Here is a 26003-nt window from a genome sequence, read left to right as displayed (position 1 = left end):
AAGAAAGGAGATTCCAATTAAACATCAGAAAGAACTTTCTGACGGTAAGAGCTGTTCGGCAGTGGAACGGTCTCCCTCAGGAGGTGGTGGACTCTCCTTCCTTGGAGGTTTTTAAGCAGAGGTCGGGTGGCCATCTGCCATGGATGCCTTAGCTGAGATTTCTGCATTGCAGGTAAAAGGTAAAGGTAAAGGTACCCCTGCCCGTACGGGCCAATCGTGTCCAACTCTAGGGTTGTGTGCTCATCTCACTTAAGAGGCCGGGAGCCAGCGCTGTCCGGAGACACTTCCGGGTCACGTGGCCAGCGTGACAAAGCTGCTCTGGCGAGCCAGCACCAGCGCAGCACACGGAAACACCATTTACCTTCCCGCTAGTAAGCAGTACCTATTTATCTACTTGCACTTGAGGGTGCTTTCGAACTGCTAGGTGGGCAGGAGCTGGGACTGAAAGACGGGAGCTCACCCCGCCGCGGGGATTCGAACCGCCGACCATACGATCGGCAAGTCCTAGGCGCTGAGGTTTTACCCACAGCGCCACCCTGCGTCTGCATTGCAGGGGGTTGGCCAAATGACCCCCCCCCCAGTATCCCTTCCAACAATTCTATGATTCTATGAACCACAAATAAGGTGTGAGCTCCAACAGGATATGAATCAATATGGCTAACCTGATTCAAAAACACCCACCCACCCCACTCACACATGAAAACAAAGTTCAACACAGCCAGTCACCACCAAAGGAACCCAAGCGAATAGCAAAGAGAACCTGCACAAACGACGCTGTCACAAAAACCCACATATACATTAAGCAAAATAGAAATATTGTCTCCCAACCCCACCCCTACCCACCATGGCCGCCTCCATCTCTTCTCCCCTTTTTTCTTCCTAGGTTAAGGTAAAGGGACCCCTGACCATTAGGTCCAGTCGTGACCGACTCTGGGGTTGCGGCGCTCATCTCGCTTTATTGGCCGAGGGAGCCAGCGTACAGCTTCCAGGTCATGTGGCCAGCATGACTAAGCCACTTCTGGTGAACCAGAGCAGCGCACGGTTTACCTTCCCACTGGAGCGGTACCTATTTATCTACTTGCACGTTGACATGCTTTCAAACTGCTAGGTTGGCAGGAGCAGGGACCGAGCAACGGGAGCTCAACCCGTCGCGAGGATTCGAACCGCTGACCTTCTGATCGGCAAGTCCTAGGCTCTGTGGTTTAACCCACAGTGCCACCCGCATCCCTTCTTTTTCTTCCTAAGGTAACCCTAATGTAACTTGAAAAAAGAGACATTGCATGTACCTTTGTAAACCAAGAAAACTTTAATAAAAGAAAAGAAAAACTTTAATAAAAGAAAAGAAATGAAAAAGTGTGAGCTTACTATGTAAAGCCAGTTGTGCAAATTAACCTTGAATGGGGTGGGTTTCATAAAGCAATCAATACAAAGGGAAAAAAGAAATATCCTGCAGGAAACACTTGATTTAGCAGTACATCTCAACCATGCTGCTTAGCAGTTCATGTCAGACAACCCACCTATCCTTGGTAATGCTGCCTATTTGCAGTTTGCATTCCATGAGATAGAAATTGCTTCAGCAATAGCAAGGTTACAAGCAGAAAAGCTACTTAACTCATATGCTTAAAGGCACTTCAAACATTAAAGATGGGCCACTGAAAAAATTATTCTCTAGGAAAACGCCTCCATTCTAGGCTCTTTACATCTGTTCGTCATATAAATATGTATTAGGGCTGGGCGATATCTGGTTTTCAGCATCGTGATATATCACCAGCTAAACACTGTGATATACTGATATATCGCGTCTGAAATAAGGATTAAGCTATATAACATTGGCTGATTTTCCCCACATTGTGATTTTTGCATAGCATACACACATACATCAGGATTTGAAGAGTGTCTCTACTCAGTGAGGTCTCATCCATTCACAAAAGATTCCAGCTACTAGTCTAGAAGAAGAGGGACGCGGGTAGCGCTGTGGGTTAAACCACAGAGCCTAGGGCTTGCCGATCAGAAGGTCGGCGGTTCTAATTTCCGCAACGAGGTGAGCTCCTGTTGCTCGGTCCCTGCTCCTGCCAACCTAGCAGTTCGAAAGCACAAAGTGCAAGTAGATAAATATGTGCCGCTCTGGCGGGAAGGTAAACAGCGTTTCCGTGTGCTGCTCTGGTTCGCCAGAAGCGGCTTAGTCATGCTGGCCACATGACCCAGAAGCTGTACACCAACTCTCTTGGCCAATAAAGTGAGATGAGCACCGCAACCCCAGAGTCATCCGAGACTGGACCTAACAGTCAGGGGTCCCTTTACCCTTTACTAGTCTAGAAAACTAGTCTAGACCTGAAACAAAACAGGGAACAGAGCTGAAAGCCACAATGCACAGGGAGAAAGCTACATTGCATTACCTTGGTTGTGACCCTGTACGTGATATAAGTCTCCATCGTACAGACATGTTTCTTAGGATCATCGACAGTGACAAAGAGGTCTCTCATCTCCCCATCCAAGTCATCATCCAGCTGCAGTCTGTTCAGAAGTGAGGAAGAAGAGGCTGGGCTTGAAGTGTCTACAGGAGTACCATTGGGCAGACTGAGGTCCTGGAAAAAAAGCAAAATGGCAGGTGTGAAGGAGGAGGAGGAGGGAAACCAGAAGCAGAAAGAATCCATTTCTGATTTTTAAAAGCATCACCCACAAAGGCAAACTTGGTAAGTGGTTCAAAAAACCCATTCATTTTGCTGAACCCTTCCATGCTTGGCTAGCCATACTTAGCATGTATATGCTTCATTGTTCAGCGCTGTAGAGAATGAGGCTCCTAATCCCAGGGTTGTGGGTTCGAGCCTCACATAGGGCAAATAATTCCTGCATTGCAGGGGGCTGGACTAGATGACCCTCAAGGTCCCCTTCCAACTCCACAATTCTATGATTCTATGAAATACAACTCTGTTGTGATCCTTACAATGACTCCCCACAATAGATGGAAGCAAGTGAGTTCATATTGGAGGAGAGTCAAACTATGCACTGCCTGCTTTGAACCACTACACTATGCAATACAGTGGTACCTCTGGATGCGAACAGGATCCTTTCCGGAGCCCCGTTCGCATCCAGAAGCGAATGCAACCCGCGTCTGCGCAAGTGTGGGTCGTGATTTGCCGCTTCCACGCATGTGCATGACATCATTTTGACCATCTGCACATGCGCGAGCGGTGAAACCCAGAAGTGACGTGCTCCATTATTCCGGGTCGCCGCAGCACGCAACCCGAAAATACTTATCCCAAAGCTACTTCAACCCGAGGTATGACTGTACAGAAGTTCACAAAAACAAAGCCCAGGTTTTTTAGGTACTCAGTTCTTGCAGCTCCTTTTTTATGGCCTTCCACCATAGCTGGGGAAAGTATCTGGATTTTCAGAATGCAGTATATTTTACCAAGTCCTGCTGTAGTATTTGCTGCCGCCCATTCTTAAATTCCACAAGCCTAGCATTAAGCCTTTCAAGCTCTGTTTGCTGAATTGAAGCCAGCATTTTTGAGAAAGCACTTCAGTATTCCCTGGACACATCCGAAAATGCATTTGATAGTCACGAATGCAAGCAGCACCCCCTCTGAAGTACTCTGAGTGTGTGTGTCAGATCTTTCATACTGAAGAGCAAAGGCAGCCAATATCGTGCCCGCCCGATGTTGCTGAACTCCGACTCCCATCAGTCTCAATCACCATGGCAAATGGGGTGGGGCGTGATGGGAGTTGTAGTCTAGCAACATCTGGAGCAGTACCGGATTTACATATAAGCTAAACAAGCTACAGCTTAGGGCCCCACTCTCTTGGGCCCCCCCAAAAAAATTAAAGGAAAAAAACAAGTGGGTGTACATTTCCAAAATGTAAGATAAAAAACAAATAAAATAAAACCTACATAGGGCAACAGTGTTGTGTAGGCTCCTATGATGTGAGTAATGGGCCCTGCCTGCCAGCCTGCTCCCTAAAATATCACTGGTTTGCTCATTTCTATATATAGGGTGCCGACATTCTGCATGGACTGGTTGCATGGCAACATGGGCAAATGGCTTTAGATACCTATTAGGTCCATAAATTTCCACATAGCATATATTCAACACACACACAAAAAGGGGCAATTTGTTGACAAAGGACAGCTGGACATATAAAGGGCTTCAGTAGCTTAGGGTCTCATCAAACCTAAATCCGGCCCTGATCTGGAGGGTACCAAGTTAACTACCCCTCCTGCAGGTTCATTGCAAGATGTTAAATCGTGGTGTCTCTCCTCTGTGCTACCTACTTGTGTACAAGTTAAGTGGTGAACCTCGATATCTTTGGCATCTTTATCAGTATCACCCACAACAGTTTCTGCAACTCACTCTTCTGCGACAGGAGCTCCCAGGTTCCACCCCACAGCAAAACCTTTATGTTCTAGAAGTTCAGAAACACAAGTTCTTTGAGACACAACAGCTCCAGAGCAGAACACACTTGCAAGAGAGTAAGCCCCTTTGAGCACAGGCCTTCTGAGGAAACAAGCTTAGGGATGCACTGAAGACCTAGTACTCAGTAGTCAATTTTTTATTAAGCTTTAAAATCTTAACATATATACCGTATTTTTCGCTCTATAGGACGCACCAGACGATAGGACGCACCTAGTTCAGGGGGGAGGAAACAAGAAGAAAAAAATTCTGAATCCCAGAAGCCAGAACAGCAAGAGGGATCTGGCTTCTGGGATAGCCTCTTGCTGTTCTGGTTTCTGGGATAGCCACTGGGATAGCTGGTCTAGCTTTGCGCGAAGCCTCCACAGGGCATGGGGAGCCTTCATCCCCGTGCCCTGCGGAGGCTTCTTGGACAGCCCGCAAAGCCTCCGGAGGGCAGCGGTATGAAGGCACGCCGCTGCCCTGCTGAGGTTTTGTGCAGCTAACCCCGAAGCCTTTGGAGCGCAGCGTGAGTTCCCGCTGCGCTCCAAAGGCTTCAGGTGGCTATCCCTGAAGCCTGGAGAGCGAGAGGGGTCGGTGCACACCAACCCCTCTTGCTCCCCAGGCTTCAGCGAAAACAACGTGTAGCCTCCGGAGCACGGAGGGAGCGCTTCCTCTGTGCTTTGGAGGCTTCGCATTGCTTTCGCTGAAGCCAAGGAGCCTGCATTCGCTCCATAAGATGCACAAACATTTCCCCTTAATTTTTGGAGGGGAAAAAGTGCATCCTATAGAGTGAAAAATATATTCCAGATTCCAAATTTGGTATACATGTCTCTTTAAACTTTTGCCTTCCTGCCTTTCACTCTGAGATGTTCTTAATCCCATTCCATTTACACGCTGCATTCTAATAAACATTTCTCCAAAGACACATTCTTCTGTTTCGTATATAACCTTCTACCGCTGCTCCTATTTCAAATCCTGCTCGCGATTTGCAGTATGTTTACAGCAAAAAAACAAGAGTCTGAAGCCAGTTGTTATTTAAATTAAGCTACCCAAGGTTCAAATGAGGACGAGAGAAAAAGCCTCACCAAGTTATGTATTCTTGGAACACACAGACACAAAAAGATGGTCTTTGCTAAACAATAAACCACAAGATAAACTTTGAGGAAAGCAGATGCTTATCACTCATGTATTTATAGGCTGTGTCCTTGTCTTCATGCTATCCCTATTAAGGAGTGTGCAGTTTTTCTCTGCCACAAACTACCCTCATGCTTGGTTTTCCACAAAAATAGTGCCCTGAAATGCAGGAAACACTTGATCAGAAGCCGCCATGTCATTCAAACTTTTCCAGTTGTGAACTTAAAGTCCTGAAAATTTTGAATTCTAATTTTAAAACCTGCTGAATCAAAATGCACAACTGACATTTAAAATGGCTATATTTCATCAAGTGAAGGTAAGTTATAGAATTATGCATCTTGCATTGAATTGCACTGTTAGTAGTTTATTTCAGTACCAGTAACTTGGGGGGGGCTGCACCTTCCCCCCAAAGTAGGAGAAAGTCATACTTGGTCTGTTATTGGAGTCGCAGTGCTCTCTATATTAATTTAGCACATTCTGTAAGAGTGTAGCATTACCACCCCATTTTGAACAAACATGCGTGATTCAGATTTGACCCAACACTTCTTAGCAGTCAACTGAAGGTGGTGTTTTTTCTTTAATATTAATGAATTCTTGGACCTGCTTGTAGAATTTGGGTGTTTTCTAAGTACAGTGGATGCTTGGGTTGCGATCGTGATCCATGTGGGAGGCACGTTCGCAACCCGCAGCATTCGCAACCCGCAGCGCCGCATCAGCGCATGCTCAGGTTGCGATTCAGTGTTCCTGCGCATGCGCGAGCACCGAAACCCGGAAGTAACTTGTTCTGGTACTTCTGGGTTCAGCACGGTGCGCAACCTGAAGCCTCTGTAACCCAAGGTATGACTGTAATAAATGGCACAACTACTTAGAACTGCATGGGGAGTACAAAAGGATTATTCTTCATGTCTCAAAACACATACCTACAATTTTTTCCTGGCTCTTGCAAAAGATAGAATTATCTGAAAAAACACAAGTTGTTTACAGAAAACGAGACAAGATAGAGATGCATGAAAGTATTTGTTATCAGAACATGGAGTGTTGTGGCAACAGGAATGGGAAGGAGTTCAACTGGTCTTTTCTGACTTTTATTTCCCTGTATTTCTCTTCTATAAATGCCAGCTCATCTGAGAATTTATGAATGATGCAGATGTGCTGCTGTGTTGTATACATGTGCTATTAATTATTAAGAATAAACAAGCTTCATTTTTAGTACAGCTAGGCAAATAAGGCCAAAAGGGTTTCTAGTCCATAAGGTATTCATTGTTGGGTTGCTTTTAAAAAACCACAAACTATTCCACCTTCCCACACAATCAAATCATGTATGGCCTGCCAGCAGCCTGAAAAGAAAAGAAAAACTGCAAGCATTCTTCATTTATAAAAGCTTTCCATACTGGGATAGGAGAGCTGAGGAAAAAGTTCACATCTGGAAACTAATGTACCCCTTTGGATTCAGATAGTACATGGGTAAAAAGGTAAAGGTAAAGGACCCCTGACAGTTAAGTCCAGTCATGAATGACTCTGGGGTTGTGGCACTCATCTCACTTTACAAAAGAGAGCCGGCTTTTGTCCACAGACAGTTTTTACGGGTCAAATGGCCACCATGACTAAGCCGCTTCTGGCGAAACCAGAGCAGCACACGGAAATGCCGTTTACCTTCCCACCGGAGCAGTACCTATTTATCTACTTGCATTTTTGGGGTACTTTCAAACTGCTAGGTTGGCAGGTGCTGGGACAGAGCAACAGGAGCTCACCCCGTCACAGGGATTCGAACCGCCAACCTCCTGATCGGCAAGCCTGAGACGCTCAGTGGTTTAGACCACAGCGCCACCCGCGTCCCTTAGTACATGGGTAGACAAATCTAAAAAGCATGGGACACAAATTTTCACAGCCCTCTAGCAGCCTCATTTATCAGAAGTAATGTATTTCACATTAACTCTGGAAGTGTATACTCGATTCTGACTAAGCTAAGCTTTCGAAGAGATTTTTCCTCTAGGAGGCTTTTGCTCTAGATCAGGCATGGCCAAACTTGGCCCTCCAGATATTTTTGGGACTACAATTCCCATCATCCCTGACCACTGGTCCTGTTAGTTAGGGATGGTGTCCCAAAACATCTGGAGGGCCAAGTTGGGCCATGCCTGCTCTAGATCATTAGTTACCAACCTTGGGTCTTCAGCTGTTTTCGGACTACAATTCCCAGCCTTCCTGGCCACTGGTCTTGCTAGCTAGGGATGATGGGAGTTGTAGTCCAAAAACAGCTGAAGATCCAAGGTTGGGAAACACTGCTCTAGATGACCCTTCTGGGCCCTTCCAACTCTATGGTTCTAGGAACCTTCTGCACTGCAACATTTTGTGCCAGCTTCTGCTTGAATTTCAGAATCCTTATCTGGGCCTTTGGAATGTTGAGTGCCTCTGCTAATCTAGAAAATCCTCCCAACACCAGCCAACACTTTCTTTTGAGAAGTGCGTATATATATATATATATATGCAGGTTTTGGTGTCTTCGGGTGTCTTCCCGTGTAAGAGTCGGGGTGTCTGTGCGACGTTTCGACGAGGTCTCACTCGTCATCTTCAGGCTGGTGCTTTCGGCTTCTTGTTACTGGAACAGAGCAGAATCTGGTGTTTGAGTTCCTATAAATACTGTTGAGGGGTGTGGTGTATAGCCTCCAACGTTCTGGGCAGAGAGGAAGTTCCTAGATTAGTGTGCCTCTTCTTCTTTTGTTCCTTAATTACTTGAGGGATATCTTGAGTGCACCCCCCTGCAATCCCTACACAGATCTGGCTGGCACAAGGCACAAAACCACAGCTCGCCCCTATACACGAAGCCAAGCCTGAGCACAACTAAATGCAGCACAGCCATCTTCTCAGAAAAACTCTTCACAAGCTCAAGAGGTCAAGACACGAAAGCTTTAGCAACTAATCTACACTTAATGACCCACCCAGTGGTATTCAGAATATCACTCATGAAATCACCCAAGATATCCCTCAAGTAATTAAGGAACAAAAGAAGAAAAGGCACACTAATCTAGGAACTTCCTCTCTGCCCAGAACGTTGGAGGCTATACACCACACCCCTCAACAGTATTTATAGGAACTCAAACACCAGATTCTGCTCTGTTCCAGTAACAAGAAGCCGAAAGCACCAGCCTGAAGATGACGAGTGAGACCTCGTCGAAACGTCGCACAGACACCCCGACTCTTACACGGGAAGACACCCGAAGACACCAAAACCTGCATTCCTGTACCCGTGAAAATCTACGAAAGCATATATATATATATATATATATATATATATATATATATATATACCCCAGCACAGGCCCTGGACTTTTTCTGAGTTGATTAGAATATCCCAACTTAGTTACACAATTGTCTTTTTTTATTTGGCAGCTGAAAAAGCATACAAATCTCCCTGTTCGAGACATTTGAAGAAGAAATGCCAGCTGGATTTTTTGCATCTGCTTAGCCCCAATGTACACTCTGTTTCTCTTAGCAGCTAATCTTCCCTCCTTCCTCACAACCATTATGGAAGAGTAGAAGTGGGAGATAACCAGCAGGATGAGAAATCCTCCACTTCAAACTCTCTAGCTACCTATGACCCCCAGAAGGCAAGACTGCAAGTTCAGAAGGAGCGGAAAGGCTATTTGTCATATGCCAAGTGCAATGTATTTAAGACAACTCCAAGCACAGAAATAACTGTTTCATAAGAGAGCATCTTCTATTAAGTTTTAAACAACAAAAGTTACCCCAATTGCTCACTGTGGTCACATCAACACCATACATTTAAACAGTGCTATTTTTCTAGAAAAAGAGAGCTCACCATGAACAACTCCCTTGTTCTCTTATAATGGAAATGGCACCCAATTGAGTGGTCCCGGAACTCAGTTCCAGCTGAGAAAAAGCCCTGCATTTAAAGAACTCCTATACCACTTTAGGGACGCGGGTGGCGCTGTGGGTTAAACCACAGAGCCTAGGACTTGCCAATCAGAAGGTCGGTGGTTCGAATCTCCGCCACAGGGTGTGCTCCCATTACTTGGTCCCCGCTCCTGCCAACCTAGCAGTTCAAAAGCATGTGAAAGTGCAAGTAGATATATAGACACCGCTCTGGCCGGAAGGTAAATGGCGTTTCCGTGCACTGCTCTGGTTCGCCAGAAGCGGCTTAGTCATGCTGGCCACATGACCCTGTACGCCGGCTCCCACGGCCAGTAAAGCGAGATGAGCACCGCAACCCCAGAGTCATCCACCACTGGACCTAATGGTCAGGTGTCCCTTTACCTTTATACCACATTAACAGTCATGACTTCCCTCTCAAAAACCTGGGAACTGTGGTTTGTTAATTATTAGGACACCAGGATTCTTTAGTAAGTAGAATTAAACTCTGGTAATGTCCTCCTTCTGGGCGGGCACACACGAAGCAGAGGACCAGCATGCAAGCCCAATGCTATGTTCATGCTCACTGAGGATTCTCTATGTACTACTAAATCATGAGTTAGCATTGCACGCAAATGGCACCTTAGTTTGTACCTGGCCAAGAGGAGACAGATTCACTAGTTTTACACCTAATATAGGCACAGGGTCGCCCTACGTCCAGAATTTCCTGGACATATCCAGAATACTGCATTGTCTGGGAAATTCCAGATATATGTCAGCCCATGCCAGCAGTGCTGACTTTCCTTAGAAATAGACCCTCCCTCTTTTTTGCTATGTTGCTCAAGAACATGGGTAGGCAAACTAAGGCCCGGGGGCCATATCTGGCCCAACTGCCTTCAAAATCTGGCCTGCAGACGGTCTGGAAATCAGCGTGTTTTTACAGAAATAGAATGTGCCCTTTTCTTTAAAATGAATCTCTGGGTTATTTGTGGGGCTCTGGGTTATTTGTTTTTACATGAGTAGAATGTGTGCTTTTATTTAAAATGCATCTCTGGGTTATTTGTGGGGCATAGAAATTCATTCATTTTTTTAAAAAAAATAATTTCAAAATATAGCCCGGCCCCACACAAAGTCCCGGTCCCCTGCTGAAAAAGTTTGCTGGCTCCTGCTCAAGAGCTTTGCCAAAATAAGCTCAACAACTTTCCTGTCTCGATTTTCAATGCTTAAAGTATAGCAACACAAACATAAACAGTTCCAAAAGATCACAAATTGTTGCCTTGCCTTGGTGCTGCATGCATCAAAAATAATTTGGTACCACACTACAGAACTGATGTTCAGCTTCTTCCCTCAGCTCCTATATTAATTGCAAGTTTGAATAACCCTTTTCACATCACATGTAGCTCATATGCTCCCTTATTCGAGTACTACCACCCCTGCCTTTTCTGGCTCGTGCGTAGGATTTGTCAGCCCTCGACTGCACACATTACGTAAGTTATCCCAGAGGTTAGCAGATTTGCTGAGAAGAAGAAGAAGAAAAAGCCCATTTCTCCAAAACAAGCACAGGGGGAGAGAGGGATTGCAGTGTTACCCTGAAATCCTTTTATTAATAGAAAGAGGATTCTGCCGCAGTGCTAAAACGTTTGCATCCGTCACATACAATCCTTCAATGACACAGGCAGACTTGACACTCATTAAATACCAGGAAGAGGCTGTCATCATGCCACCTGGCACATTGCTTTGGATTTAAGTGGCAAAGAAGAACATCAGTCACAAATGTGCGAGATTCTCTTCACTGCACCCAGTTCTATTCTACCACTTAAACCTTGTGTTGATAGCTGCTACTTTTAAAAATGATGGCCTGGGTGACAGATATTATTTTATCAGCTGGATTCCTCCTCAGGCAGGACTGCCATCCATCCATCTGCCTGCTGCTCCCCAGCACTAAGAAGCCCAAAATAAACAATAATAATTTATTATTTATACTCCGTCCATCTGGCTGGGTTTTCTCAGCCACTCTAGGCGGTTCCCAACAGAATTAATGATAATGATAATGATAATGCAATAAAATATCAGACATTAAAAACTTCCCTAAATAGGACTGCCTTCAGATGTCTTCTAAAAGTCAGATACAGTGGACGCTAGGGTTGCGAACATAATCTGTGTGGGAGGCACATTTGCATCCCGCAGCGTCACATCTGTGCATGCACAGGTTGCGATTCGGCGCATCTGCTCATGCGCAAAGCATGCTTTAGTGCTTCTGCGCCGAAACCCGGAAGTAACCCGTTCCGGTACTTCCAGGTTTCGTTGCGTCCGTATCCCGAAAACACGCAACCTGAAGCGTCTGTAACCCGAGGTATGACTGTAGTTGTTTATTTCCTTGACATCTGATGGGAGGGCGTTCCACAGGGCAGGCGCCACTACCGAGAAGGCCCTCTGCCTGGCTCCCTGTAACCTCACATCTCGCAATGAGGGAATCGTCAGAAGACCCTCAGCGCTGGACCTCAGCAGGGGGTTGTGCATGAAACACTAGCAGTACCTCCCTGCCATCTTCTTTAAAAAAAGTGCAACGGGAAATGAGAAGCCACTCCTCTTTCTAAGTTGGCTCAGTCAATAGGTCATGAGGCTCTTAATCTCAGGATTGTGGGATCAAGCCCCACGTTGGATGAAAGATTCCTGCATTGGTCCCTTCCAACTCTATGAGTCTACCATCGAGGAGGGAAAGTTCCAATGGACTGTTTTGCCCAATGGGTGACATCAGCAGTTAGCCTCTGGAAATCTGAATATGTGCACCATCTTGGGAAATTCCTTTCAAGCATGAGATATCTCTACTAAGACTGTTAGTTTATTTTGCCCCCAAGAACAGTAAGACTGCAATAGGCTTAAGTAAAGTTATTCTTATTATGCAGATTTTCCCCGGAAAGCTCCCAGATTATAAAAGCAGCAACCTTCCCCGTTTGTCCTCAGCATTTGAGCTTAAGATGTGAACTACCTCTGAACAAATAGGCTCCATGTCATGAATTAGTCTACTTTTTTAAAAAACTGTCCAATTTCACAGTCAGTATCATTGTTATCATGGGACATGACGTGGTGAGCTCCCGTTGCTCTGTCCCAGCTCCTGCCAACCTAGCAGTTCAAAAGCACAACAGTGCAAGTAGATAAATAGGTACCGCTGTAGTGGGAAGGTAAACAGCGTATCTGTGCGCTCTGGTTTTCCATCACGGTGTTCCGTTGCGCCAGAAACGGTTTAGTCATGCTGGCCACATGACCCGGAAAGCTGCCTATGGACAAACGCCAGCTCCCTCGGTCTGAAAGCAAGATGAGCACCTCAACCCCATAGTTGCCTTTGACTGGACTTAAACATCCAGGGGTCCTTTACCTTATCTTGGGACAGTGAATTTTGTAAGTTGATTTTGTGTCTGTGAAGACATTTCTGTCCTGGCTTCCCTTATCAGTCATTTCCACCATTCTGAATTCCGTTGTTACGGGTGAAAACTGTTAACTCTAATAACACAATTAGAAATCAAGCTCCGCTGCAATCAATGAAACGTCTAAGCGAATTATTTAAGGAACAGGATGTAAAAACCAGCATGACTTTATTGAAACATTATGAATGAAGTGAAGCAGAATAATGTGCCAAGCAGTTCCACAACATAATTTAAGCTCCGTCAAGATTTCCCAAGCCTATTACACAATAATTTGCACTTTAAAATGTCCAGTGAAAGCACCTCACATCTTTCTCTCCCATGATGGACTAATGGTCTCCCAACTCCATCCCAAATCCAAGTAGTGGGAGGGGAAGCAAAGCTGTATTAGCCATTTGGTTAAAGTGAGACAAGCTGTGACAGGCAATGGTCATTAAAAAAAATTGTATGGCAGTGAATGAATTGCTTCAGATGAGCAGATTTCACTTGCCAATCATAATATCCCTAGAAGTTTAAGGAGAAAACATGCACCACACGGTTCTTAATTTATTCCAACATATCCGCAAGATTAGATTCAGCTAAAATAGCACCACTCATTCATAAAGCTTCATGAGGTTCATGTTCAGCCCAGATTCATAAATCACCTCTGCAGACTGGTGGCTTCTGTAGAATTATGCCTCTATGGCTGAATCTCATGATGCAACAAGAGTTTACAGATCGCAACTAGTACAGATGATGTGAGTACTCTCTATGCTTGTCTCTCCACCATCCAAGCAGGGCTCCTGGTGCCAATATGGGAAATAACCCACCCAATACATAAATCCATTACCATATGGAGCGGGAACAGTTCTGCAGTCTGAAATCAAGCCACATCCAAATATCATCCACTGCACTGCAATAAACTGGAGACTCGTGGAGATCCAAGCTGACTCCTATTTGGGAAGCCAAAAGTCCTTCGTAATTCTTTAACACAGGCTTCCTCAACCTCGGCCCTCCAGATGTTTTGAGACTACAGTTCCCATCATCCCTGACCACTGGTCCTGCTAGCTAGGGATCATGAGAATGGTAGGCCAAAAACATCTGGAAGGAGGAAGGTTGGAGGTTGAGGAAGCCTGCTTTAACACCTGGACTGAAGTGGACAAGACCAGTTAGGGTGTTCATCTAAACCAGTGTAATGACTATGATGCACACAACCACCATTCTGAAGCATCTCAGAAGACCATTCTTCAAAAGAAGCCTCAAGTTTTTCAATATTAAAAAAAATATGAAATTATGTAGTGCCACTGCACTTACATAAAAAGATTCATTTTCCTGTAACGGGCCCACTTCAATGCTTTTATTCCACAAGTCAGGGGGAAACCCTTAAGATATCCCTACGGCTTTTAAAATTATAGATCTTCCACTGGACTGCACCCAAGAACAATCTGCAGTTAATCAACTTTATCCTCTTTAGCCAATATCAATATGGAGGAAGCTACTGTAACCTTTTAAAGGAACAGGGAAGTAATTCAACCTGATAAAAGCTAAGCAGCCAACCTTGACAGCACGTGAATTATCACTTTGCCTAACGCACAAGCCAGTCGCTGCTTTGTATCTGGCTCCTATTCTCACATCACAGACAACCGTATGGAGCCTTGGAAGTTGATGCAATAGCTATTGGATCATCAATTGTCAAAATGCCCACTGCACAAAAGAAATCTGAAGGAGCAGGTAGTATTTCAATTTCAAATGTAAAATTCTAGCCTGCAAGAATGTAACAGCCCTCCTGAATCAGACCAAAGACCCAACTAGTCCAGCATTCTGTTTTCATACCGGTCAACCACATACCCTTTGGAAAACCCATAAGCAGGACTTCAGCACAGCAGTACTTGCCCTCCTATTGGCCAACTGGCATTCCAAGAGAAACTGACTGCTACTAGATGATATATTGTTATCATTAGTAACAACTGATAGCCTGTATAAAAAGGGGTGGGAGAATTAGCCAGAGTGCTTATTCAGCTAAATGCGCAGCTATTTTGTGCATTTGATTAGAAATACAGCAATCACAATATTTAAGTGGTTGTCAAGTCTGTGGGCATCTTAATACCTGTATAAAGGAAGGGCATTAATTTTATACAGTTTAGGACAGACTTGTAAATAAGCCCAAACTGTATTCAACTGCTCCAGTGTTGGAAATTAGCCAGGCACCAGGTGCATTTTGCGACTGGGGATTGCCAGAACGTGAGCACTTCAAGAAGCCTTCTTGTCATGTATGGAGACTGAGACTCAAGAAGAAAATTGCCGCTGCTGATGCTGAAGGTGCAGGAGGAGAAATGCCTCTCTCCCTGACTCCCAAGTAGGGTTGCTGCACCGCTTCCCGTGCCGCTGCGTAAGTCACATCTGTAAAATGACAAAATGGCGACTAGACTTTCTATTTCTGTACCCATAACCAAGGTCGCAGGAGCCATGTGGCAAATAGCTTTTCTATCCTAGTTTCTAATACTTCTTCCCCACATCCCCCAAATCACTAGCCTGCTGCATGGAGGGATGAAACACTTCCTTTCTACACTGGATGTTCAGGGCTGGGCCTTCCTGCCTGTTATAGCCCAGTGTCTATGCTGGGTGCAGAAGAGGAAGAGAGATTGCTCCACTCCTCCTCCTCCTCCTCCATCATCCCCTTCACCTATACCTAGACTATGACTACCAGGCCAGCACATAAATACAAGGCCTCATGACATTACAAAAGTAGATCTAAACTCTTCAATAAACAACATACAGTGGTACATCGGGTTACATACGCTTCAGGTTACATACACTTCAGGTTACACACTCCACTAACCCAGAAATAGTGCTTCAGGTTAAGAACTTTGCTTCAGGATAAGAACAGAAATTGGGCTCCGGCGGCGCAGCAGCAGCAGGAGGCCCCGTTAGCTAAAGTGGTGCTTCAGGTTAAGAACAGTTTCAAGTTAAGAACGGACCTCTGGAACGAATTAAGTACTTAACCTGAGGTACCACTGTACTGCTGACACGCAAGTCCAGGGAGATTAAACTCCCACAAACACCTTCACCAGAAAGGTTACATGCAGTGTTTCGGTGTGTGTGTTGTTGACAGGGAATGTACACTTAGAAAGCAAAAGATGAAATAAAAACCCTAAAGATGTTGCCATTCATCATCATGCCTTGCAGTTGCTGCAAGTTCTTATGAGTACGTGGTTAGCTACAGCAAGTCTCTTGGTAAGCCAGACACTAGGGCTGTGAGTGGCGGCTCACCACAAGTCACAAGCCCATTTCGCAAGTTGCCTTCATGCTTATACTAAGTGTATGGAGAGGAAGTGGGTGCTGTGGGTCCTGGCTGCGCCCATACATTCTGCACTCTGCAAACCCCACTGCTGCCTGTTTAGCACGATAGTGCAATCTTGCTTCCCTTTCACATGATTAGGAGTAGATATGCAAGAAGGGCCAGTACAACTCAGCATTTGCAGACTGCCTTCGATCAGAGGTTTCAAACAAGCGGCTCATGGAATTGAGCTCCCATGTGGGTGCTCTATAGAAAACCTGCGGATCAGTTAAAAATAATTTGTTTCAGTATTTTGCCCTGCACTTAATTCTTTTTGCCAATGGAGATTCAAGGCCATTTTGACAAGGTTCAATTTTATCCAACAGAGTGGCTAGCAAAGGACCGAGGGCTTGTGATTTTTCACAATATGCTGGCACTGTCTACAATTCTTTCTCTACTACACACCAGTTCAGAGAGCCCTTCTCAGCACTCTGTCCTAGGGGGTACAAGACTTTCCTAACGCTGTGCTGGTTTTGATGATGATGCCGCCACTGGAGAAGGAAGCTAATTCAGAGATGCGCCAAGGCTCCCAGCAAAATTCAAGTGGTGCAAACATACAGACACTGAAGTCTGGAAACGGCTGCATTAGATACTCCAGAGCATTTCACAGACACGGTCTCATGGCTCCTTGGAACAATTCAGTAAGGTGCACCAGTATTTTTGCCCTTTTTATGGGTGGAGGCCAACAGAACAGCTTGCTGAAGAATAGCTTGCAAGTTTGATGGAAATGCATTTCAGCTGGGGACCTCCCAGTTCATACATGAGTTGCTAAATGCCACTGTGCTACACCGACTGAAACAGAAACTACTTGTTTCAAAATCAGCCATTGAAAGGATGGGAGCATATGTACACACACTGTACACTTGACACGTGCAAGAGATGGCAGGTATCTCAGTGCTGTTGCATATGTATCCCTTGTACACACCAAGCTGCTCCAGAACAAATTGCTCCTCCCTACCAGTTTCCATGTAAGGACGCGGGTGGCGCTGTGGGTTAAACCACAGAGCCTAGGACTTGCCGATCAGAAGGTTGGTGGTTCGAATCCCCGCAACGGGGTGAGCTCCCATTGCTCAGTCCCTGCTCCTGCCAACCTAGCAGTTTGAAAGCACAGCAAAGTGCAAGTAGATAAATAGGTACCACTCTGGCGGGAAGGTAAACGGCATTTCCGTGCGCTGCTCTGGTTTGCCAGAAGCGGCTTAGTCATGCTAGCTGTACGCCAGCTCCCTTGGCCAATAAAGTGAGATGAGCACCGCAACCCCAGAGTCGGCCACGACTGGACCTAATGGTCAGGGGTCCCTTTACCTTACCAGTTTCCACAGGACAGAGACTTTCCCAGAAGTTAGCAAATGGTTGGCTGAGGGTTCCTTCAAGCCAGACACCTTTGTTTTGTAGGTCATCATGACTATTAAGAGGTCTCTTGGGGGGGAGGGACTACACTTTTAACACACTTAGAGATAACCCTAGCTTAATAATGGCAACTTCATTGTCCCATGAATATTATTTGCAGTTCCCAAGACAGAAACAACAAGGGTGAAGGGTTGCTCAATCCTAACCGTTAGGACTCCCACCAGCCACTTCATGTCATGTCCCATTTTACATCTTTCTATGCAGCCTCATAACATAAAATTCCCTGGGTGAATTATAATAAATAAGCAAAAGACACAAAAATGTCAAACAGTTAAAGAAAATACATATACAGTGCTACCTCTGGTTGCGGATGGGATCCGTTTCGGAGGCCCGTTCGCAACATGAAAAGAGTGCAACCCGCAGCGGCGCATCTGCGCACACGCGGGTTTCAATTCACCACTTCTGCGCATGCATGCGAAGCCATTTTGCGCTTCTGCGCATGTGCGAGCGGCGAAACCCGGAAGTAACCCTTTCCGGTACTTCCGGGTCGCCGTGGGATGTAACCTGAAAGAACGTAACATAAAGCAGACATAACATGAGGTATGACTGTATGCAAACACCATCACAAGTTACAAAAGTTACAAACAGATTTTTAAAAAGAAAAATAGGGTCAGAATACAGAGCTTATTTAAAACGGCTAGGTGAACGACAACAACCACCACCCCTGGCACCAAACCACCACCCAGGCAAAGCTTTCTGAAAAGCCTGTTGCATAACTGAGATGCCACTACCCAAAAGGCCCTGTCCTTGGAGGTTCACCCACCTCTCTTTATTAACTTCATTAACTTGGAGGGCTACGAGTAGGACCACTAAAGAGGACCTTAAGGTTCAGATAGGTACACAGGGAAGGCAGCAGACTTTCAGGTAACCTAGTCTCAAACATTTGGGGCTTTGAAAGGTTAAAACCAGCCCTTTAAATGGGGCCTTGGAGGCAGAACAGCTGATAAAGTGCAGACATAATAAGGTCAATGTACCCAGTTCCCAGCGGCTGAAATGTAGCCTGCTGTAGAAAAATAAGAGTTATGTCCGTTGCTCCACCCACTTCTTGCCTCTTGGGCATGAAAGAATTCATCTCCCTGACTGGAAGAGGTTCTCCATCCCTGCTATACATGATACACTCTTCAGGCTAAAGCATATTTATGGTAACAGATCTGAGACAAGGTCAACATCAAGCTTCCACCACCCAGATTCCCAGCAGTACGAAGCTGGTGCAGATTATCTAGGACCGATGCCTTCAAGGAACACTCACAGTCACATACCAACCAAGTGTAGAGAAACTGGATAGCAGCACACGAACGTTGCTTGGCTGCTACACAAGGATTCGCCTAATGCCAGCCTCTAAACAATGAAAGTGCCATGTTCCAAAATGCATTGTGAAGACCAAACAAAAAACCCCTACCCAACTCTGCTTCTCAGCAGGTATGGGCCATAACAACAGATCTCAATGAAGCTTCCACAGTCCACACATTTCAAGAAAGAGAGGCACAGCATTCAGGTCCAAATCCCGGGAAGAGGGCTTGAACAGACCTTTCTACATGCAGGCCTAACTGGATATAGCTGCTGTCTCTCTATATTAAACATGCTTGCAAAAACTGCTAAATTGTTGTCAAACACAGTCAAGATGTCAGTGTGTCTTCAAAATAGGGGGAGAGCAGGGTTTACTTCAAGCCACAGTTGGAGCCTTTATAAAGATCTATTTTGATATCAAGGTTCAGCTCTGGTTCAGCAGCAGTTAATGGCTGCTAAAAACATGCAAAGTATATTTTCCTACATAACCTCTCCATGGGGGGGGCGGGGCATGAAGCTTCTGGCCAGGTTTGACCCCAATCCTTCGCTCAGTTCAATTGCCTGAAACTACATTCCTGTTGTCCCTTGTCTCAGCACAAGGTACAACAGTGACCCAATAAGTCTGGGGCTGGTGAAGTGTCAAGAACTCAGATATACAATCTAGGTGCCAAATGGCTCCTTAAACCAAGGTTGCTGTCACCAAAAATGTCTTGTTGCCATTTTGGGGCAAGACAGCTCTAAAGTCTTATTTTTAAAATGATGGACTGATTGTGATTGATTCTCAGTTAAACATCTGGCTAGTTCAGAGCTAGGCTGAGAACTTTGAGAACTTAAAAGAAGAAAAGTCACTTGATCCAGGGACAGTCCACATTATATATTGGCCTATTCCGACCTCTTTTTCTTAATGTTGACTGCTCCTGCTCAGGCTGCACAGAAATAGCATTTTGGTTCCAGAAATCCATTCTGAATTGTGCAGATAAAATATAACTGATAGAATTCTACAGGATGGAGTATTAGCATGTGAAAACTACCCAGATCTGATGATTGCCAAGAATGCATCTCCCGATGGTTGAGATATCAGGTGCCATCCTGGCACCCAGGAATCTTCACTTGGTTGCAAGTGGCCAACAGCCAGGTGCAAAATGTGCCTGGCATCTGGCTAATTTTGAACACTGCTGGTGCAACCTTCCTGTGCTGGTTAAAAGTGAAAGCTCCAGATCAGGAAAAGGCCAATACCAGGGGTCAGCAAACTTTTTCAACAGGGGACCAGTCCGCTATCCTTCAGACCTTGTGGGGGGACCAGATTATATTTTTGGGGGGGAGGGAAATGAACGAATTCCTATGCCCCACAAATAACCCAGAGATGCATTTTAAATAAAAGCACACATTCCACTCATGTAAAAACACCAGGCAGGCCCCACAAATAACCCAGAGATGCATTTTAAATAAAATGGCACTCTACTCATGTAAAAACACGCTGATTCCTGGACCTTCCAAGGGAAGGGTTTAGAAGGCGATTGGGCCAGATCTGGCCCCCGGGCCTTAGTTTGCCCACCCATGGCCAATTCTCATCTTGCACAGCAGCAACTTATCTGATGTAGCACTTCCAACGTTATCCGAGTGGCACAGATGGGACAATTCATACAGCAGCAGCAGCTCCCACACGGCTAAGAAAAAGCAGGCCGTGGAACTTACGGTAAATCAACCCTTCATGACCAAAAAGGAACAAGCAGGAATCCTGACCGGAGCTGTCACACAAGAGTCCTTTGGAAGGCAAGGATGGAAAGGGTCCCAGTGGCTTGAAATCCACTGGCTTGCTGTCAACAAAGCAATGCATCCCAGGGTAACTCAAACCTTCCATCATCATGTAGCCCAGGTATAAGGAACGGAGGCCTATTGTTTGTTCACACACCTGGTACAAGATTGATACCTCATGGGAATCCAATTACATGATGTTGTACCATGCGGAACTGCCGCTTGTGTAAAACTCTCAAGGTGGTTAATTACTACACTGCCCCCGTGTGCAGCTATTAAAACCACAACAAATCTGCAGAGTTTTGGGTTGGTGCGTGGAACACACACAAGTTAAGGTGGCTCTCCTCCAGCGTATTTTGCAGAGTCCCTTCTGACGCGTCCTGAGAAAGGACTCAAAACCAATACATTTGTTGCACCTGCCAGATTTCTCAAGGCAAGCCACAGACTTTCCCCTGCAGCCTGCAAACACATGACCTCTCTTGACCAGTGGCGTAGCGTGGGGGGTGCAGGGGGGCGGCTGCACCGGGCGCAACATCTGGGGGTTAGCGTTAGGGGGCGCAAATCCACGGGTTAGAGGGCGCAAATCCACGGGTTAGGGGGCGCAAATTACTTGCCCTTGCCCCGGGTGCTGACAACCCACGGTACGCCACTGCTCTTGACAGCAACACCTGGGGAAAAAGCTATGAAGCTAAGTTGCTTGCACTTATCTCTTTTCGGGTCACAACGCAGCAACCAACTGTGGTACTCAGGAAGGAAGGAAGCACTGGAGACTGGTGCACAGCGGCAAAAGAACCTGCCTGCCTTCTTACTTGCAACTCGTCCAGTGGTGGCTCTGCATGTCACCAGCTCCAGCTTCATATACAGTCCCTCTTCCCCTGCCTTCTGCCCTACAAATCTCAGGAGCAGCATAGGAAGCCCCAGCTGAAGTGAGGTACTCAGAACACAGGGAAGGAAATGTGCAGTCGCTTTTGGAAAGGGAGCAAGGCCAATGCTCTTGACTTACTTCCAGGAATTTGTAAGCTGCTCTGTGGAGGGGGTTGCTCAAAAAGCTTGTAAATAAACTTGTAAATAAATAAATTCAGACCACTGCTATGCCTCTGGTTGCTTAAGGCACCAATATTTTGCAGCTCAAGTTATACAGTTTTACACAGCTCAAGCTATGCTTAACTGGGGCAGAATCTTCTCTCATGCCAGATAAGATGTTGTCAGAGCCTCAGACTATAGTATCTTGAGCAGAGGTCAGCAAACTTTTTCAGCAGGGGGCCGGTCCACTGTCCCTCACACCTTGTGGGGGACCGGACTACAGTGGTATCTCAGGTTAAGTACTTAATTCGTTCCGGAGATCTGTACTTAACCTGAAACTGTTCTTAACCTGAAGCACCACTTTAGCTAATGGGGCCTCCTGCTACTGCCGCACCACCGGAGCACAATTTCTGTTCTCATCCTGAAGCAAAGTTCTTAACCTGAATATATTATTATATTATATATTCTATAATAATATTATTATTATTAACCTGAAGCAATATTTCTGGGTTAACGGAGTCTGTACCCTGAAGCGTATGTAACCTGAAGCGTATGTAACCCGAGGTACCACTGTATATTGGGGGGGGGGGAGATGAGCGAATTCCTATGCCCCACAAATAACCCAGAGAGGCATTTTAAATAAAAGCACTCATTCTACTCATGTAAAAACACCAGGAAGACCCCATAAATAACCCAGAGATGCATTTTAAATAAAATGACACATTCTACTCATGTGAAAACATGCTGATTCCCAGACCGTCCGTGGGGCGGATTTAGAAGGTGATTGGGCCGATCCAGCCCTTGGGCCTTAGTTTGTCTACCCATGGTCTTGAGTATTCACTACACGTACATCCAAGAAGACACCTATGTTTAAAATGAGGACAGGAACTTGCTTAATGCCTGGGCATCTGTGCCAAGCTCTTTAGTCATTCTACCATTTGGGGCTCCGAGAACCAACTTCCAAGACATCCACATGCCATTTAAAGTCCGCTAAGAATACCCCAAAGTGCCAGCAAATACAGGCCTTGATCACCTCTGCACTTCTTCAATTGTCCTAAGTTAGGAATCAAAGAGGTAAGCGATGCAGTTTCTGAGAACCTTTCCCAACAGGTAATGGCTTCTGGTGGACACACCTAACTCGCAGTAGTGTTGGGTTGTTCTTAAATATACTGCTGACTCCCCCAGGGAGGACTTGTCTTAAAGGTGGAGCAGAGGCAACTCCAGAAAAGGAAGCCAACCCATTTGGGTCATCCAGGTCAGGTGCACAAACCAATACACACCAAACTGGCAGATAGGAAAAGAGCCTGGCACGGAGCCAGGGGTTGCTTCACTGCGCCCCACGCTTGCAACACAGCCTACATTTGTGACAGCACTGCAAACCCAACCTCCGCACAAGTGTCCTCCACGCACTTTCAACACGGATGAGTCAACACACCATCACAAATTACTGTGTCCTTATTACCAGCCCAAAACAGAAGTTGCTTTGTTGTTTTCCCATTCTTGCCTTGGCTGTGTCGGAGCCAAAATATACTCAGATGGGTTGCTTACACACAAACACAAAAGGAGAGGACAACAGGCAAAAAAAGACTGGAAGGGGACTTTTTAAAAAAAAAAAGATTCCCACCATTTCACCAACTTAGCGAAGGGGGCAAGATGTTGGTGGAAGGCTGAAGTCCAGGGGTGCCAACTTGAATAAAATATTGAGGGGACTCAGGTAAGCCTCGCCTTACACCATTGATCACATGACGTGGTGCATGGACATAATTTGAATGGCAATGCCCATCAACTTTGGGGGGGAGCTCAATTTTGGGGGGGGGCGAAGGGTCCTCAGCCCCAAGGAGTTGGCTCGCACGCTGAAGTCCCTCTTGCACACATGCCCCCTTGCTTTTTGCACGTTTCCTACACTGCAGCTTACTCTCTTGCAGCCCTGAGCGACCCAGCTGTCCATGGCAAAGAAACGCATTCACACGACCCAGATCAACCACGCGCGCCCGGAAGCCAGGAGAAGAACCGAGCCCAGCCCTCGCCCCGCGCAGGCCCCACCGGCGGCCGCTACCTTGTCGGCGATGCTGCGCGGCAGCTGCAAGTCCGGGCTGGGCGTCAGCTCGGCGCCCGCCTCCTCGCTGCTGGAGGCGGCCAGCGGGTGCGGCATCTCCCGCAGAGACTTGGGTCCCGACGAAGGCAGCGCCTTGGGAGTGCCCGCCCCGCCGCCGCCGCCGCCCGCGGCAGCGGACATGGCGGAGGCGGAGCAGCGAGGGCCACGGAGCCCGGCCCGAGAGGAGGGGAAGAAGCCTCGCCGAGCCCGCGACCGTCCGGAGGCCGCGCGGACGCTCCGCTCCTGGGCTGGCCGGGAAAGGGGCGGAGGGAAGCGGCCGTGACGGGCAGAGCCCCGCGCGCCTTCTCCGCCCCGCGCCTTTTGCGCGCCCGGAGCCGCCCCCAGCCCGCCCCGCGCAGGAAACACCAGCGCGTGCGCGCCTCGGAAAGACTCGACGTTGCAGCAGCAGCAGCGGCGGCGGCCGCGGCTCCTCGGAGCAATTTCCCCCGGAGAGGCTCAGCGTCGAGGCTCCGCCCTCCCCGCGCCGAGAGAAGGAGAGCAGCCATAGGCGGAGGAGGGACCTGCGGCAGCCGCGGCGCCTGCTTCCCTCCTCGCCCGCTGCTGCTCCGCGGGGCGGCCGCCCCTCTTCTCTCTCTCTCTCTCTTTCCCGGATGATCCCTGGGAAATGGATTTCTCTCGCGCCCGCCAGCGCGCATCCCTCTTTGGCGGAAGAAGCACCGGCTGCCTTTTTATGCTGCTGGTGGATTCCAACCCCGTTTACCCCACGACACTCAACAGGTCTTACTTCTGAGTAGACTGGGGTTAAGGTTGCGCAGTTCCCGTCCCTTTGTTTTGAGAATCGTAGAATGGTTGGAAGGGACCCCCAAGGTCCTCTAGACTGCCCCCTGCAACTAGGGCTCTCACCTTTGTTCTGGCAAAATACAGGGCGGGGGGCGATTTCCCCCCCCCCATCGGTGCTGAAGTGACTTCAAAGCAATCCATAATCCGTTTCAGCCTCACAAGATGGGCCATCTGGCATTTGTCACTCATGCACACACGTTCACGTGAATTTGTAAATGTGTCTGTGCTGGGCTACCCGGAGATAAAATACATGACCTTTCGCACACCCTTTCAAACACATGTATTTGGAGAGGATCCCTAACGTGGCTGAGAGAGAAGACCTGAAGTGCAGGGCAAAACTGTATCCATACAGAATGTAGCATTTCACATTGAAATACAGGACAATTCTGCATTATACAGGACAATCCTGAATAATACAGGACAGGTGGCAACCCTACCTGCAACGCAGGAATGTTTTGCCCAACGTGGGGCTCAACCCCACCCCCCTCCTGCTCTGCTGACTGAGCTATTCCCTGAGGAGATGTTCTTAAATGTGTTGTGTGCATTCAATTTGCTGGTATGGGGGGCGTGGGGTTATCCTCCTCCCCAACCCCATTCCGTTGGTGCTGGTTCCGACATGCAGAGCACCCATGCAGCGATGCTGTGTGTGTGTACATGTGAATACCAGGGGTGCCCAAATTTCCTTCAAAAAGGGCCAGATTTGATGAAGTGAACCGTTGAAGTTGCTGACCATTTTTTAGGATTGAAGCTGTTGAGCTTCGATCCTAAAAAATTGGATTTATTGGATTTGACACCAATAAATAAACTGCCACGGGGCCAAATAAAACCGGTCAGGGGGCCAAATTTGGCCCCCAAGACGGACTTTCGACTTGCCTGGAATAGACCATCACAGGTATCCATCACACCATCCCTGGAGTGCCTACATTTTAGACCACTTCCACTTTTTCAGTGAAGTCGCTTTGCATGTGCAGCTGCAAGCCACTAAAGATCTTTGGGGTGGTTCTAAGGGTTTGTCCTTGGGGGTGGGGGGACATGAGGATTTGGGTGTGATGGCCTTCAGCGGGCTTCCCGTCTCTGAGCAGGTTTGCATCCCTCCTCACCATTGCTACCACTGTCCATTTGTTTGGCCGCCCACCAGCCCACCACCAGCAACAAAAGCTTTAGCCATCTCCCCTGCATCCTCCAGTCACAGTAGCTGCTTTAATATTATTTGACATATACATGCTTACCCGTTTTCACTGCTTTCAATAGATATATTAGTATTACACACACACACATTTAATCAATCAAAACGAGGAATAGCTCGTGTTTTAAACAGCGCAGGAGGAATAATATTTTCTTACAAACAGCACATCACAAAATCTCCAAGATCCATTAACTCTGATTTATTCTTCCTGTGAATAAAGCATATCTGACATAGTGCACTCTCTCTCTTTCTCTCTCTCTGTTTTTCTGCTTGCTAATCTTCTCTGGCTTTCGTTTGATTCAAATTGTCCTCTCTG

General features: G+C 46.8%; 1 protein-coding gene and 1 long non-coding RNA gene across 2 annotated transcripts in view; both read right to left on the bottom strand.

The window, feature by feature from the left end:
* SNX30 (sorting nexin family member 30) overlaps nucleotides 1–23921 on the bottom strand; it is a 41272-nt gene extending 17351 nt beyond the window's left edge. The window contains exons 1-2 of the mRNA XM_082205022.1: nucleotides 23662–23921; nucleotides 2397–2585 (exon numbers count right to left, since the gene is read on the bottom strand). Of these exons, the coding sequence (XP_082061148.1) occupies nucleotides 2397–2585; nucleotides 23662–23841 (369 nt within the window). The 5' untranslated portion in view covers nucleotides 23842–23921. The remainder of the gene's footprint in view (nucleotides 1–2396; nucleotides 2586–23661) is intronic.
* Nucleotides 1–26003, bottom strand: part of LOC309522205 — a 218734-nt gene that overhangs the window by 22562 nt on the left and 170169 nt on the right. The window lies entirely within an intron of this gene.

This window comes from Podarcis vaucheri (genome assembly GCF_965113315.1).
Source record: "Podarcis vaucheri genome assembly, chromosome: 17".
NCBI classification, from domain to species: domain Eukaryota; kingdom Metazoa; phylum Chordata; class Lepidosauria; order Squamata; family Lacertidae; genus Podarcis; species Podarcis vaucheri.
The sequence above is the reverse complement of the archived record's forward strand: the minus strand, read 5'-3'. Positions and strand labels throughout refer to the sequence as shown.